Source organism: Callospermophilus lateralis, chromosome 3 (genome assembly GCF_048772815.1).
Source record: "Callospermophilus lateralis isolate mCalLat2 chromosome 3, mCalLat2.hap1, whole genome shotgun sequence".
NCBI lineage: Eukaryota > Metazoa > Chordata > Mammalia > Rodentia > Sciuridae > Callospermophilus > Callospermophilus lateralis.
Window position 1 is genome coordinate 119844040 of NC_135307.1, and position 18468 is coordinate 119862507.

The 18468-nt window shown below is 34.2% G+C and overlaps 1 protein-coding gene across 4 annotated transcripts in view; it reads right to left on the reverse strand.

The window, feature by feature from the left end:
* Nucleotides 1-18468, reverse strand: part of Ube2q2 (ubiquitin conjugating enzyme E2 Q2) — a 58756-nt gene that overhangs the window by 24680 nt on the left and 15608 nt on the right. For 3 of the 4 annotated variants that reach the window (XM_076851202.2, XM_076851205.2, XM_076851204.2), the window contains exons 3-6: nt 15657-15761; nt 7310-7366; nt 2746-2886; nt 597-681 (exon numbers count right to left, since the gene is read on the reverse strand). In XM_076851202.2, coding sequence (XP_076707317.1) covers nt 597-681; nt 2746-2886; nt 7310-7366; nt 15657-15761 — 388 coding nt within the window. The remainder of the gene's footprint in view (nt 1-596; nt 682-2745; nt 2887-7309; nt 7367-15656; nt 15762-18468) is intronic. The other variant, XM_076851203.2, reaches the window with a different exon arrangement.

An 18468-nucleotide genomic window follows, 5' to 3' on the forward strand; every position in this document is an offset into this window, starting at 1 on the left:
CTGGGTAAGAAAGAGTCAAACTATGAAATGGCAAAAAAAAGAAAGGAAAAAAAAATCCATCTATTTTTAAAATAGTACCATAATTTCCCCTGTAGCAAGAGTTTATTATTTTTAATAAAAATTATCTTGGCAAAATTCTCTTTGCATAATGAAATATACAAAATTTAATCTTAAAACAATTTACAAGGGACTGGGGTTGCGGCTCAGCAAGCGTAGAGCACTTGCTTCACTTGCAAGGCACTGGGTTTGATCCTCAGCACCACATAAAAATAAAACAAAAAAATAAAGATAATGTGTCCATGTATAACTAAAAAATTTAAAAAAAAAAAATTTCACAAAGCAATATTACGCTTTTTCAAAAAGATCAGGAAGAAGGTGAAAACATGATGTATCTATAAAAAACGTTTTCTTTGATCCAAAAATTTAACTCATCCTATCTTATCTCCTACATCTTTTGGAACTCCTATATCTTTTGGAATTTTGCATCTATAAAAGTTAATAAACATTTCTATTTCTATCCAGTTATATGAAATGACATAAGCTGAAAATAGAAATGAGCAAAAGAACAGAGACAGTAGAAATCCAGGAGTCCTTACCTGTTTTATAACTCTGTGATCTGTATATGTCCCTGAGCTCTTTCATAAGTCTATCTGAAGCTTGCACTGACCCAGACACCGCACCCTAAAACATAAAACTTGCTGTTTACAGGGTCTATTGAGGCAAGTAATTAGATTTAAGGTATTTTATTTTAACATAAAAGTTTACAATGAGTTTGTAAAAATGAATTACCATTCTATACTTCAAGAAGTCGAAAAAAGCTCAATTAAATGAAGGATTATCAAGTTTCAAAGGATTATAAAACTGGGGGGATAAGTCTGGTTCATTTAGTGTTTCTTATAATCTGGGGGAGTAAAGGTGAGTCTACCCAACATAACCAGACCATCATGGACTCTGTAACAGTGTAGAATTACACTGGAACTTCTTTAAAGATGAAAATGTGCCAATATCTTATCCTAAGACTGAATATGAATGGAACTATTCTTTTATCATGTGAAATTTCAATCATGTAAATTTTAAAGATTTTAAAGGTTATACTACATTTAAAGGGAAAAAACAATACAAAGATATTATTTTCTAACTATGTGATCTTAAACTGATTTAAGTCCTAGTTTTCACATCTATAAAATATAAAGAAAGATTATCTATTTCATACAGTGGCTATAAAACTTTAATGAGAAGGCATAGAAAATAAAAAGTACTTAACATTGTGTTTATCAAGTGAAAAGTGTTCAATAATTTGTAATTGTTCTGACTATAACGCATCTTAACCGGAGTCAATCAAAAGATACATAAGTATAATAATCATTAATTCAATTACCACAAACTTATTTTAATAATCAAGATATGTAGTTAGCTAAATTTCCTTATTATATTAAAAAGATGTGCCATATTAAATTAACATTAAATAAGACTGAAGAAGGAAGCGTTTTCTAACTATTTACAAATCTTGGCACTTACTTGCATAACAATGCATTCCCTGTGTTTGCCTAAGACAAAGTAACTGGTCCTCAGATTTCATGGAATTAAGAAATAACTCTATTACTCAGCAATAAAAGAGAATAAAATCATGGCATTTGCAGGTAAATGGATGGCACTGGAGAAGATAATGTTAAGTGAAGTTAGCCAATCCCAGTAAAACAAATGTCAAATGTTTTCTCTGATATAAGGAGACTGACTCATAGTGGGGTAGGGAAGGGGGAACATGGGAGGAATAGATGAATTCTAGATAGGGAAGAGGGGAGGGAGGGAAAGGGAGGAGGCAGAGGATTAGCAAGGATGGTGGAATGTGATGGACATCATTATCCAAAGCACATGCATGAAGACACAAATTGGGTGTCAACCTACTCTGTATACAGAGATATGAAAAATTGTGGTATATGTGTATTAAGAATTGTAATGCAAAAAAAAGACTACATGTATAATGGCATAAGTTGGCATGAATATACTTTATATACAGAGATATAGAAAACTGTTCTATATGTGTAATAAGGATTGTAATGCATTCTGCTGTCGTGTATTTAAAAAAATAAAATCAATTAAAAAGAAATAATACAAGGCAGGTGGTAATGAGTGATTAGAGAGCCAGACTATTATTTTGATGTTTCCTTCTCTTGGGAATTATTTACATATATCTATAAATATACACACACACATTTATATAAACGCATATACATGTACACATTCTTATTTCTCCCAACAGGCATCCAAAAGATATGTGTTATTTGCCCACACTTTACAGTTGAAGAAACAGAAGTCACACAGGCATGTTTGTCACCAAATGGTGTTCATTTCATACCCCCATATGCTTCTTCAGATAAAGAGGTGTGAAGCAGTCAGGGCAGGACAGACCAAAAGTCAGATTCATGGAGGAAAAAGAAACCGAATAGTAAGAACTTTGGAGGAGAGACAATCTGATTATACAGATCCCACAAGGAAGAGGGTAAGCAAAGAAAACAATGAACAAGCTGGAAAAGGGGGGCACACAACAAGATCACAGATGGTTCCAGGATGAAAAGAGTAGATGACCAGGGTAGAAAGTGGCTCATCAAAAAAATATGATTGAACACACTATTAAAGCAGGGTTAGAAGAGACCATTTAAGATTGGTCTCCAAATGAATTGCCTGATATTATCTATAATTACTTAACCACAAAAGTCCAGGTTCTAGATGTTTATACACACTTACATTTAAATGGTCTTGCCTTTGAGTCTTCCTAATTTTTTCTAATATTGCCAAATTTTCTTTTTCAATTCCTTCATCCTCTGACTTTTTCCCATTAATAGGCTCTTCTTCCTTCATCTCATAATGATCCAAGTCTTCTATATCCTACAAAAAGAAGAAAAATAATAGCTTATTCAAGTTATTTTTTCTTCAGTAGTTTCTTATCCCTAAAGTTAAGTTACTCTTGACTAGAATAAAAAGGAACAGGAAGGAGAGGTTGCATCCATTCAACAGCGAGGCGGAGAGGAAATGAATATTCAAAAGGTTCCCTTCTATGATATTCTATGTTTCGTTTAAAAGCCAGACTATGAGTAAGGCAGAACTAAGTTTTATAAAAATCATGACTCTTACCAAGTATGCCATCTTATAAATCAATTAAGAATTTTTTTTTTTTTTAATTAGAGTTTTCCTTATGTTGCCCTGCTGGTCTTAAACTCTTGGACTCAAGCAATCCTCCTGCCTCAGCTTCCCAGGTAGCTGGGACTACAGGTACATATCATCTGCATGAAACAAACTTCTGAAACAGTTTAGCAGCAGACATTAAAAATGTTAACTATTCATACTTTGTTCCAGAAACATGACTTTTAGAATTCTAACTTTGACCAGTCTAAAATATGAACACACATTTAGACATAACTATGCCTTTTCATCTTAATAACTACAAAAGCAAACAAAATCTGCATGTTATAAACACAGTAAAACCATTAATTCAGTGGTGTACTATAAGGAAATTAAAATACCAACACAGCATAATTATTTCTTCTATATCAAAAAAAACCCTTTCAAATGAAAAATACAAAATGGAAATCACGGAATTTCAATTATACCAAAAGAAGTACTAAAAAAGAACAACTAGAAAGACATACTGAAATGTTAACAACGGTTGTTACCTCCAAATGAATATTTATTGCTTTTCCAAGTTTTTTATGTAAGCATCTACTAACTTTTATTAGAAAAAGAATTTGAATACCACCCCTGAACAACATCTTTACCACATCATTTTGCTCCCTTTTTTCCCTGTATTATCTGCTCTTACACACATACAAATCTATGCAAGATTTTTCAAATCCTAATTCTTTCAAGTATCTAGCTTTTCTCTACTTCAACTGCAAAAATTTCTAATTACAATCTTCATTTTTCCAAGCAGACTAATTCACTGTGATTTCTAGACCAGGTTAATGACCACCCTGTATCCAGACTCTGTGGATCTCTTTCTTAGAATGCTGTACCTTCAGGCTTTACGACATTCTGTTCTTATTCAGACCCAGCCCATGACTCCATTTCATGAAACTCTCTTATGATGAGCACTTTTGAACCATAATCTTCCTTCCTATCCTTGTTTCCTGCAGAGTTCTCATAAATGCCCTTAGCCTTTCTCTTCTTCCTACCTCTTCACCCTCAATCACATTCTTATCCATAAAACGCCACTTGAATCCTCATCAGCACATCCCAGAGAGAATTAATCATTTTCTAAAACAATATCTTGTCATACTACTCCCTGCTAATGACATTCTTATCAATAAGTATACCAAATATAAATGTCTGTCACTAATTTAAAATTTTTAACCCTCTACCTTTCCTAACCAATCTTGCTTACCATGACTCCAACACATCAACTTCCTCTCCCAAAAGTATAGCATCCATACACCTGTGTCCAAGGTTGTTTGAGCCTCTGCCATCCCCACATTATTTTAGTAACCTAGAATATCTTCTTTTTACCTATCCGATGTCTCCAAAGTCTAGACTCCTACCTTTCTTGATTTTCCTAAGCATTACTGTCCACTGTTTTACCTTGTGAGGAAAAAAATGAAAAATATCTAAACTCTCTGAGTACAATGTTTACTTCACTATATACTAAACCCATTGAAAAGGTTTAACCCATTAAGTCCCAACTTTTAAATTCTGTGAATATTTAGCTACAATAAAATAAATTGGAAATCACAATCTAGAGCTTTTATACATTATTATATAATTATATACTTATTATAATACTATATGTAATTATATACTGTAAGTTTTTACAGGTTATTCCACATCTGCAATGATGGAACAAAATGGGTTAAGGTTTTCATAGTTTATTTCACCTAAAATGAACTGCAAGAAAACATTAAACAGTTTACTCCAAAAAGTCATTCCAACAGGACAATTTTGAGCATTATTTACTTCCAGAAGCCCACTACTACTTCTTTAGGTTTGAGGCATTCTGAAAGTGTATTTTAGATTAAAAATTTTCAAATAAGGTAAAAGCCTGAATTAATAAGATTCCCCCCCCCCCAAAAAAAAAAGTTTTTAAAGTCAAGACCATGGAATCCGTATATTTTTTATCTGGTCTATTTAGAGACATAGAACTGCCTTCCAAAGTTTCAGTTTAAATGCAAAGTCTCAGAGTCTAAAAACCTCTAAAATTATATATCTAACAACTACTTAGTTTGTCTTTGAAAACTTGCTAGGGTTTAAATGTGTCCCCTCCAAAATTCACCACCAATATGACGATATCAGAGGTGGAGCCTTAAAGAGATAACTAGACCTCAAGGGCTCCTTCCTCACTAATGAAATTAAGGCCCTTATAAAAGTGGCTTCACAGCATTGGCTAACCCACTGTCATGTCCTTCTGCCTTCTACCATGTGAGAACACAGCAAGGTGATCCTCAACAGACACCAAATACTAGCACTTTATCTTGGACTTCTCAGCCTTTTGGAGTCGCAAGAAAATCAATTTCTTTTCTTGATACACATTAACCTAGTCTCTAGTATTCTAAGTACAGGACCACAAAACAGACGGAAATAAAGTTCTTAGATGGTTTTTCTACAAGAGACTATATCATCTGTTCCTAATGAGTAGTCCCTAAAATGTTCTCAAATTCCTTTTTTCAAATGTAAAACTTCCTCAGAAAACTTGGAATGAAACCACCATTTGACCCAGCTATCCCACTCTTCACAATTTTAAGTCCAAAGGACTTAAAATCAACATACTACAGTGACACAGCCACATCATTGTTTATAGCAACTCAATTCACAATAGCCAAACTATGGAACCAACCTGGATCCCCTTCAGCAGATGAATGAGTAAAGAAAACACAGTATATATATATATATATATATATATATATATTATATATAAAATACACACACACACACAATAGAATATTACTCAGTCATAAAGAAGAATGAAATCATGGCATTTGTAGGTGAATGGATGGAGCTGAAAAATATCATGGTAAGCGAAATAAAACTGAATCCCAAAAAAACAAAGGCCAAATGTTTTCTCTAATATGCAGATGCTAATTCACGATTTGGGATCTAGAAATAGAAAATAGAGATACTTTGGATTAGGTGGAGGGGCCTGAGGGAGGGAAAAGGGGTATGGGAGTAGGAAGAATAGTAGAATGAGTCAGACATTATTACCCCATGTCCACATGACTACACGACCAGTTTGATTTACAACAAGAATGAGAAGTTATACTGCATTTATGTATGGTGTGTCAAAATGCATTCTATTGTCACGTGTAACTAATTATAAGAAAAAAATAAAAAACTTCTTAAATCCAGTAGTTTCCACTAAAAATAACCAAATACGAGTTAAATATTGATTACTATTAAATGTAAATATAGTTTTAGTGCAAATTCTTATAATCTGAAAAATCAAATTCAAGGAAGTCAGAATAATTTGTTCAAAGCCCTATCATTTTTGTTATTAATATATTTTGCAGAATTCATTTTGACATATTTTACACAAATGGAGCACAACTTCTTATTCCTCTGGCTGTACATGGTGCAGTCACTCCACTTGTGTAATTATACATGTATATAGGGTAACTGATGAAGGCCACAACCAAGTTAAGATGGCACCTGGCAGTATGCTAGTAGGTACCCGCTACTTTGAGTTCCCGCCTCAACCTTCAAGTTGGTTGTCATCTCCTGGTTATTTCACCCAGCAGGACAACGGCAGGTAATGATGTCTGTCTCATTCTACCATCCTTCCCAGCCCCACCTCTCCCCTTACTCCCCTCTACACAAACTGAAGTTCCTTCATTCTTCCCTATTCTCCCCCCACCCCGCCCCACTATGGATCAGAACCCACATATCACAGAAAACATTTGGCTTTAGTTTTGGGGGGATAGCTTATTTTACTAGCATGATTATTCTCTAGTTCCATCCATTTACCTGTAAATGCCATAATTTCATTTTTATTTAAAAACGCCTATCATTAATTAGAGGTAAAGCCAGAGTTTAGAAACTATATTCCATTCCAAATATGTGTTTCATTATTCCACATTAACATTAGTTTTAAAAAGAGAGTAAAGAATAACTGAAGGAGCTGGGATTGTGGCTCAGCAGTGGAGTGCTCACCTAGCAAGTGGGAGGCCCTGGGTTCGATCCTCAGCACCACATAAAAATAAATAAAGGTATTGTGTCCAACTACAACTAAAAACAAATATCTTTAAAAAATTAAAAATTTAAAAAAGATAACTGAAATGTTCACAAATGAAGATATTTATGAAATGATTTTCTTACATAAAATACCTACTTCAGCCATCTCTTCTTCCTCCTCCTCTTCTGAAGTCACTTCTTCTGTTGTTCCATTCTGAAATACAGAAATAATTTACCAGTTCTACACAGAACAAATAGACACATGCTGAGTATATTAGAACACCAGTACCACAGCTTTAAGGTCAAACTATCAATCATTCATCACTACAGTCCACTAACAGAGGGTTTACTAACATTAAAACAATTTATTAAAAATTTTATTTTAAAATCTAGTTTTAATTTGAAAAATACATTTGTTGGCCTTCTAAAAATAATTTTAAACAATTTAACCACTGCCTTAGGAATAAAATAAGCAGTAAGTCAAATATAAAACTGAAAAAAAAATTTGAACATAACCAAATAAATATTTTATTTTAAATTAGCTTATGTGTATAAGGTCAATACCAAACCACTGATTCCTTAAATATCCTTTTTTTTTTAACTTGAAAAGCCTGAATCTTTATATAAATTCAACTGCTTCACATTTAAAAAGGCCAGATGTGTTATAAAGGAGTAGATACTTCACAAAAAACTAAAAACTATAAAATAATCACTTCACTAAAGAGCCAATTTCTTTCTAAAAACATTCTTAACTAGAAAATACCTAAAACACAATTTACTGTTCATACTCAAATTAATCTGAATGTTTTTTAGGAAAGGCCTTTATATAGAGTTTTGGCAAAGTTTTTCAAAAGGACAAATTTCCTAGGCCACGGCACAGGTGTAGACATACATCTTTAACCATGAAGGTGAGCTTAGGTTAGTACTCAAAATGTCTGAGATCAAAAAACTAGGATCTAGAGACCAAACCAAACCAACAAAAATCTCAGCAGTATCTAAACATCCGCTCTTAGCTATTCTGATAGTGTAATTCTTACGAAAGTCATTATCTCAGAAGATAATTCTGCTGGAAAATTTTATGTGGGCGCGCACACACACCCACAATGCAGAATAAACTTATATTTGTATTAAATCTGCATCTCTCTAGACATTTATTATTCATCTTTCAGAAACTGAATGAAAAAAGGAAGCAAGCAGCAGCTCCCAAAATAGTGTGATTCATCCTTTCTTCATTTCCCTAAATTATATATTCCAAACCAGACTATTTTTGGTATATAAAGAACATACCTAAAAACAAAAAGTCCCACATACAAATTGGAATACATCAGTTACTGAGAGAGCATTTTTAAAATGCTACTTTCAGAACTTGCTCTCAGAGAACCTATTTTCAAAAAGTTCTTAGAGGATTCTGACATGTAGCCTCACCTATAACCATCACCTAGTCCCTGAGCAATGACACTTTCCAGAAAAAGACAAGTAATTTAACAAAACAAAGCTAGTTAAGAGTTGTGAACCTGAAGAGGAATTTTATTTCAAGATGTGGCCTGACCTTCAAAACCCCACTGAAATGACAGAAGAATTTTATAAAAGTAAGCTCATTGCTACACTAAGAAAATAAACGAGAGGAATACCATTAGTGAACCAAAACTACAAGAACACTTTTGAAAATAGAAAGCAGACGGAATCAGACTGCTGGTTTGAGAAAGCCATACTCAATCTAGATAACTTGGGGAATAACTGAAAAAGTTAAAGGAAACTTTAAGATGAACCACACATTCATTTTTGTACTTGTCCCAAGTACAGGTGGTAAGGATGGCTCTTCTATAGGAAGCCTAGCTTGATGGCCTCTTACTATATGTGTCAGACCCAGTAAGAGTGGACAAAATGTTTTCAATACAATGATGCAGTAGCAAAATCTCTTAACAGATTATCTCTTTCTTTTACTTGGGAGTTGGAAAATCCCACCTTCCAGTACCTCCCTATCCTTATGCCACAGGAAGAGCAAAGGTCAGCAAACAGCAGAGAAAAAAGAAAATTCTGCAGATACCCATATCAACAATTGCTACTAACCAATGGTATACCTCATCTATAAATGAGCAGAAAACCAAGTATCACCAGATAGCTGAAGAAAATGACAACCTTGAAAAGTCCCTTGTCAAACAAGCGACCTGAAGCATTACTAGTAAAGGAAATAAAACAATTAAAAAAAAAAAAAAAAAAACTAACTGGAATCTTTAGCAGTAACTGGGAAGCTATTGCATTTACTAAATAAAACAGATTACTATGCAAAGGACAAAACAGTTCTGGGAAATAAAACACAAGATTTTAAGGAGAGGAGAGGAAATTATATTGAATGGGCCAGAGAGCACAATGGATTTGACTGAATAAAGTATTTATGATTAAAAAGACCAAACTGCGGGGGCTGGAGGTGTAGAATACTTGCCTAGCATGCCATCTGGCATGATTGATTCCCAGCACTGCAAAAACAAAACAAATGAAGACGACCAAATTGTGTCATTCACTTAGAATATGGAGAAAAAAGATAAGGGGGGAAAAACAGAAGAACTGGAAATAATAGTTAAGTGATACAGAAGGTAAAAATACAGAAATCCAATATTTTTCCAAAGAATTCAGGGAAAGAAGAAAAAAAAGAAATAAAAGAGATAATTGTTGCTGAACTAAAGAAAGATTGTAGAATATTAAGAGTTCTGAATGCCCCCCCAAAAAAACTAACAACTTAAAAAATCCAGACTTCACAATTAAAGAGAAAACCAAACCAGTTTCCAGAAAAGGGGTGGGGGGGACGCAGACAAGCATCAGACTTTTCGTCTGTAAAAATAAAAAGCAACAATGAAAGTGTAAAGAACTGGGAAGAGGGCATGGTGGTGCACACCTTTAATCCCAGCAGCTTGGCAGGAGGATTAAGAGTTCAAAGCCAATCTCAGCAAGTCAGCAAACCCTGTATCAAAATAAAATTTTAAAAAGGGTGGGAATGTGGTTCAGTGGTTAAGCACCCACTTAACCAGGGTTCAATCCCTGGTTCAAAAAAAAAAAAAAAACTGGGAAAAGACTCAAATATTAATATACCCAGGGGACAGTGTGGCAGAGAGTGTAACACAAGAAACAGCAATAAAAAGACAACAAAAACACCAATAGGTAAGTCTAAGAAACTGCTAATAATATAGCTGAAAGTCACAGGCCCATATTCTCTAACCACAATGACAAACTAGAAGCAGCCCAAAAAATCAGCTGAAAATGTTTAAAGTTCTCTAGATAACTCTTTAGGATCAAGATGAAATTGACCTTCATACCCTAGTAAACCAAGATAAATACTAGTACAAAGATACCAAGAAATACAGACAAGAAGACTCTTAACAGCATTTTCCTGAAAGCAAAAACTGAAAACAATCTTTCAAATGTTTATGAAGAGTCACATGAAAAAATGTTGATATAGATACAATTAAAAGAATTGTAGCTATACACAATATGAATGAATTTCACACACAATGCTGAGAAAAAGATATAAACACATATAGTATGACTCAATATAAAGCTCAAAAACAGGTATCACTAAACTATATTGTACAATGATGCATATATGAGTGATAAAACTAAAGATAAGGAAAAAATTGCTAATTGGAAAATGAAGATCTGGTAGGAAGCTGCAGAAGGTCCTAACAATGTTCTGTTCCTTCTCCTGGGTGGTGCCTAAGTAGTAGTTCCTAGGAATTAATTGCAACCATGTGTTACACTATGTATTTCCAATACATGTTTATTTCACAAAAATTTTGGTAGTAAGAGTAATGTGAACAAGGATGGGAATATAAACTACTCAGAAATACCCTAAAATTTTAAATTTGTGCAATGAAGTGAAACATCACTTAAAAGGTATACTTAAAAGGTATATTTGTTTAAAGAGCCAATAGTATCCTTCTGACACAGCCAGCTATGACAGCCCAAAATGGCTCCAGATAGTTTCAATTATTCTACTGGAGGCCAAATTGCCTCTGGTTGAAAATTATTGGTTTAAACTTTTCTACATCATAGAAGAAAAGATATAACGCTTCCCAAGTCATAACCCTGACACAAAAATGAAACAAGAGCCTGAAAGGAAACAAAGAACTTTACCATGAGCTTACTTAAAAATAAAGTATTACAATATTCATTCCAACAAAAAGGATAATTCAAAATAGGACATTCTGTCATGTAATTCACAAATTATGTTAATGCCTATATACAACTCTATATACAATAAGGTAGACCCTATATTCCTTATGTTCATGACATACTATTAACTGAAAAACACAAGTTGCAGATACCCCAGAGAAAGAAGCTCAATATAGAACACGTATTTCTCCCATCTTCTCTCTTTCCCAAGGCTTCAATAAATTACAGTGAGACTAGACCCTGTATAAATTTAAATTAAAAAAAAAAAAAAAGGAAGAGGACAAGCATGGTGGCACACACCTATAATCTCAGAGAGTTGGAGGCTGAGGGGGGAGGATTGCAAGTTTGTGACCAGCCTCAAGAACTTAACGAGGCCCTAAACAACTTAGGGAGACCCTGGGAATGTGGCTCAGAGGTTAAGCATCTGTGGGTCCAACTCCCAGGACCAAAAAAAAAAAAAAAAAGGGAATGATCTTACCATCACAAAAGAAAATTCAACTACATTAGAAGATTACAGTAAACAGAATAAGATTGATTAATGTAATGAAGTCAAGTAAAGGCACAGGTTAAGGGAATAATGAGAAGGTTCCTTTTATAGCATATATGGAGAGGTTCAAGACTCTGAGATACCAAGTACACTGGACAGTAGGAGTAACAGGCAGAACTAAAAACCAGAGACTAACCAAAAGTCTGTCCAGTCCTGAAACATGCTGTTCTCCCCATTTCCTTAAGCAGAACCCAGGCAGAATCTACGTAGGCAAAAGAGCAAAGATTTCATTACCAGAGAAAGTGAATAGTTCCATCCATCATTTATTCCTACACCAGGAAATAGAAGAGTGGAAGAGAGCAATTGCCAGTTAGCATAAATTCCCCCTAAAAACTATCAGTTGACAAGTCTTGGACACAAAGAACTCCAAACCAGTTATTCAAAACCTAAGAATGAGCGAAAAGAGAAGGGTATATTAAAAGGACAACATGAATGAGCAACACAGAATACAAAGATATGTTAGCAAAATTCTTAAAAAAACAAAAACAAGATAAACTAAAATATATATTACATATACATTATATATATTAATAATTATGTATTTATATATAATATATATAAGTATATGTATATATATATATTATATATATTAAGAGTTAGGAAGAACACATAAGAGTACCAAAATAACTTCTTAAAAGACAATTATGAAATACATCACATTTATAAGACCAAAATAGAATGCCAGGAATAAGGAATGATCAGAAGAAAAAGTTCTCAGAGCATATGGTTCCACATTTGGAGATAGATAGTCCCAAATGAGCCACACTTCCCAGCATTCAGTCACCTATGGTCCCATCCCACAGTTGGCCCTGTGACTTGCTTTAACTTACGAATGCAGCTGAACTAACACTGAAACTGTTCTAGGTCTAATAAGCTTTATGAACATCTGGCAATTCTATTTTCATGCTCTTGGAAGCCAAAAATTTGAGTTCTGACTAGGCTCCTAAAGAAAGAGAAGCCTCATAAAGAAGCCCTAGAGGATGAGATATAAGGTAAGGAGAAAAGCTGTGTGAAGAAACGCCAAGATGACAGACATATGGGTGGTAAAGAAGCCATCTTGGACATCCCAGTGCAGTCAAGTGTCCATATCACACCAGTGTTGGTCACCATGTAACTACACAGTGAGAACCTCCAAATGAGACCAGCAAAAAACCATCTAGATCAGCCTTTTTAATTCATGCAATAGTGAGAAATGGAAGAAATTGTTGTTTTATGCCATTACATTTTGAGGTCACTGAGTGAGCAGCAATAAATAAAAAACTTAAGACTGTCCAAGTAAAATTTCCAAAAGTTGAAAGAAAATATTCCAGGATTTAAAATTAAAAAGAGTACAGAGATAATATAAGAGACGAGATTCAAACCAAGAAGCTTAAAAATACAATTTGTAGGCCTTCTAAAATAAACTGGAAAAGAGAAAGTTAATGCAAAACATAGTAAGATTCAAGATTCCAAATTTGAAAAGACATATCTTCTGAGTACCCAGCACAATGAATTTCATAGACCCACAACTAAGTATACTGTTGTGGTATTTCAGAACACTAATAAGAAAAGCACAAACTCTTAAAAACTTCCAGACAGAGTGTCATGAGTAAGACTTACCAGGTTTCAAACACCACTATTGGCTAGAAGATAACAGCACAGTCTTTGAAAACCTGGGGTAATCAACCTCAGTTAAAAATTCAAAAAATAAATTAATTTTAAAAATTCAAAGTATCAATCATGTAAAAGGGTGAAATATAATGTAGTTACAATTTATTAGGGAACAAGTGCACCAGGCAATGTTCTACATGATTGACATGTACCAACTCATTTAATGCTCATGGTTTCCTGCAAAAAATAGGTACTAGTGCTATTATTTCCCCCATTTTGCAAATGGAAAATAATGCACAGTGATTAAATGATCAGCCCAAGATATAAGCTAATAAGCAGCAAAACCAAGATTCAAACCCACTGTGGTCTGGCTCCGAAACCTGAATTCAAGGCTGTTTTTTTTCAGAAGCTAGAACTCAGGAAAAAACCACTATTTCATGCTTTCTCAGGCTTTTACTTGAGGTTGTACTCAGACAAAATGAAAAAAGGTTGAAAAAGACAATGTGAGATCCAGAAAATGATGAATCTACCCTAGGAAAGCATACAAGAAATACGTTAAGATGAGAGCTGTACAGGCAGCCCAGAGAACAACCTGCCAAGGTCACTGAAGAAAACTTAAAGGAACAGAAGATAGGAGGATCACAGAAAGAGGTTAAGAACAATATTTTCTTTTTTCTTTTTGGCATTACTGGGGATTGAACACAGGGGCACTCTACCACTGAGCTATATCCCAGGCCCCTCCCCCCGACTTTTGAGACAGGGTCTCGATAAATTGCAGTCCTCCTGTCTCAAGATTCAGAATTTGCAATCTTGCCTCAGGCTCCTGAATAGCTGGGATTACAAGCAAGCATGGCAGCACCCAGTGTGAACACAACTAAAATTATAACACAGATGTTGCAAAACAAAAGGTGGAATAACAAGAAAGGAAATATCATAATAGAAAACTTGGCTCTATACTACAAAGTTCTATACTACAAAGTTCTAATCGTAACTAGTGATTATTCATATGACTGAATATGTGTTAGGAGAGATAGGTGGGGAAGTAATGGTTTAAGAGCTAAATCTTCATTTATTATAGTAAAAGTCAGTAATTGATGCCTAAATAGGTAATTCTATTCCAAAATAAACTAGAAAAGAGACAGTTTACTTAGGGGTGGTGTTGAGCTAGATCTTTTTTTTTTTGGGGGGGGGGGTGGGGGGGTACTGGGGATTGAACCCAGAGGCTCTATACCACTGAATTATATCCCAGCCCTTTTTTATTTTTTTTTAATTTTCAGACAGAGTCTCACTAATTTGCTGAGGCTGGCCTTGAATTATAATTCTCATATGTATTACTATGTCTGGCTGAGCTACTAGAAATTCCTGTTGCTTAAAGAAAATAACATTTGGGTTGGGCCTTAAGAAATACAGATAAAAAAATTAAAAGGGGTGGGTATGTAGTTCAGTGGTAGAGCATCCCTGGGTTCAAGTTCCAGTACTTGAACTGGAATTCTATTCCAAAATAAACTAGAAAAGAGACAGTTTACTTAGGGGTGGTGTTGAGCTAGATCTTTTTTTTTTTTGGGGGGGGTACTGGGGATTGAACCCAGAGGCTCTATACCACTGAATTATATCCCAGCCCTTTTTTTTTTTTTTTTAATTTTCAGACAGAGTCTCACTAATTTGCTGAGGCTGGCCTTGAATTATAATTCTCATATGCATTACTATGTCTGGCTGAGCTACTAGAAATTCCTGTTGCTTAAAGAAAATAACATTTGGGTTGGGCCTTAAGAAATACAGATAAAAAAATTAAAAGGGGTGGGTATGTAGTTCAGTGGTAGAGCATCCCTGGGTTCAAGTTCCAGTACCACCAAAAGAGAAAAGCACAGATGGACTTAATGAGATGGCATCCTAGTGAAGGTATTAAAATAAGCAAAGGCAAACAAACAAGAAAGAAATACTTATAGAAACCAGAAATATTAACAACAAAACAGTGGGGTAGGAGGGCAGTTGCTTGCCTATGAGTCAAATTCAAGCAGCTCCAAGCAATGAAAAGTATATTTTTAGTACCCTTAAAAAAAAAAAAAAAAAAAGGCAATTTAATAGGAACATAAAAAATTCTAAATAAGCTATTCAATAATAAAAAGATAAACCATCCTAGTTTACTTCTGATTGAGACAATTTATTTCAGTTCTTGAACACTAGAGAATTTTTACTTTACCTGACCCGTAGGTAGTGGTTGATCTAGCATCTCAACATCCAGGTGCTTAGGAAGGTTATATAATCTGCAGAGTTCACATATCAACCACTTCAATTGCTGACGAAGCTACAAAACACATTTCAGTAAATAAGCATTGTGTTAAAGAGCCCTTAGAAGACATGAATAATGCTATAACTACTGTAATCAATCCAGAATGAAAAGGTTGTTACTGCCCAACTGCAGCCTATGGACAGAATATAGTCTTTAAAATATTTTTAAGGGCTGCTCATGTAAAAATGTTAGCATAAATACAAAAACAAAAAAAGTAGATATGGCTTAGGTACGATAACTGATCCCTAATAGAATGACGTCGACAAAAAGGCAGAAGAAGGGAGTTCCAGACCTTGCTCATTTTCTAACTGCTAACTTTTCTCAGAAATTTACAACTTCAGACAATAAAACATTAATGCATTAATAAGGCCACAAAAAATAGAGGGAGTGTTTATATATGAATTTTAAAATTATACATACAAGAGTCATATTCATTTAAAAGTACAAAACCAAATGTAATCTAGTAGACAGAGCCTTGAAATATAGATGACTTTGAATATGGTATCTAACTCCCTGGGTTTGAATCTCCCATGTATAAAGCAAAGCAATCAAAATGTTCTCAGAATGGAAAAGATTAAATAAAATTTTCTCTGAAAACACTTGATGTTTAGTAGGCTCTTAAGTGCCTGTCAGGGGGAAAAAAAAAAAAAAAATCACCAGGAAAACTGCCAAGAATACCTTCTTAAATTTCCATTTTTAAATCCAGATTATTTGGTAAGCACATTAACTTTAATCAAGCAAGTTAAAGTATGTGCACAAACATGTTTTTCATTGTTTAAATTTTTTTCAATATTTAAGTTAAACAACTGCAATTGAAGAATGGTCAATACCTGGTAGGCTCAGAGGGGAGCTTAAAGACAACTTACTTCACTTGTTCAGAACTAGTTCCCTGGGTGTGTCTGACCAAGAAAAGATGAAGAGGAAGAAACAGGTTTATGAAAGACTAAGAAAGCAGGGCTGGGATTGTAGCTCAGTGGTAGAGCGCTTGTCTTGCACACATGAGACCCTGGGTTTGATCCTCAGCACCACGTAAAAATAAATACATAAATAAAAATAAAGATTTTTTTGTGTCCATCCACAACTAAAAAATATATATATATTTTTTTAAAAAATGACTAAGAAAGCAGACAGAATTAGAATGGGTTAATAAACCAAGTAAAAAAACCCTTTCCATAGTGGACAGAGAATCAAGTGGAAATGAAGAAGGCTAAATACTAAATTAGGATCAAACAAAAATCCTCATGCTTAAAAGGAAGCAAAAGCCCCACTATGGGTTTGTTATCTATCCAATAAGTTCTATTTTATATTAAGTACACAAATGAAGATGAAGCAGGGTGAACAGGAATATAGCCCTGGACGCTCAGACCCCCAGTACAGAAGCAGGTATGGGAGCATATGGGAGAGACAGCAGGATAGAGGAGTCTGACCAAGCAATAAGAAAAACAGGGTAGTACCTCTTTAAGGAATTTCTCTACCCAACCTGAAACCCTTCCCCCCACAAAATGTTTGAGGGATAGGGAAGAAACTAAGATCAGAGGGAAGGATTTAAGAAATTCAGAAGCCTGACAGACAGGTCTTCAAAACTTATTTTGGGGGTTTAGAGAACAGAGGTACAGGTTCAGGTACAGGTGTCCAGTTTCATTACTTCATTTTGTCCCAATCACAATCAAAATGAGAATTAAGAAAAAATATGAAGGGTGGTAGAGTACTAGGCAATAGATGAGTGTAAACTGAGATGTGATCATTTCTTGTGGCACATCTGAGATTCCCTGGACATATATGATATATACGTATGGATTTAAAACTCTGGATATAATTTTTAGCTAGAGATAGAAATTTAGAAATCCCTAGACTATATATAGGTCATGACTTAAATAATGAGAGTAGAAGAGATTACTCACAAAAATCACAGAATGAAAACAGAAGAGGCATTCCAAGAAGAACAGCTCAGAGAAGATCAAAGGAAGAAAATAAGAACAGGAGACAGTGAGCTGTCAAAAGTCCCCATTAGATTATCAATTCTCAGAGGACAGAGACAGCCTTGTCTTTTTATAACCACGACTTATCACAAAGTCTTGTATAGAAGCCAATCAATATTTTTTAAAAATATTTTTCTATGTTCAATTAACAGCTTCCTGTATTTATCCAGGAAAAAAAAAAAAAAAAAAGACATATGGATAAACCAGCATACAGACCTTTTACAACACTGTATATAAAAGGGAGAGGATACATAGACTGTTCCTTGCATTTTCACTTAATATATCTTGGAACTTTCATATCTCTAACAGAAAGACTGGCTGCATTCTTTTTTAACTACAACAGAATATTCTATTATACACCTATACACAAATTTTTTTTTTATTTTATGAACTATTGATGACACTATGTAATAAATGTTTATTGAATGGAAGAATATTTCAACAAAGGAATAATCAACAATATCAATATGCTACAGAGGGGGCAATTTGGAAACTAAAAATGGAGCCATGAAATCAGACAACTAGAAGATAAATTTTAGTCCCACAATGAAAGCAGAATCCAGATTTGAGTTTGGTGACTTAAAAGTGAAAATATAAAGCTTATTCTCTCTAGAAACTAGGCAAAAGCCATAAAATGAGTGAAAGTTTTTTTTTTCCCTTCATGTAAATGTTTGATTTTTAAAATAAAAATTAGCCCAATTTTATATCCATTTTATTTAACTGTATGAGCATTTTTTTTTTGG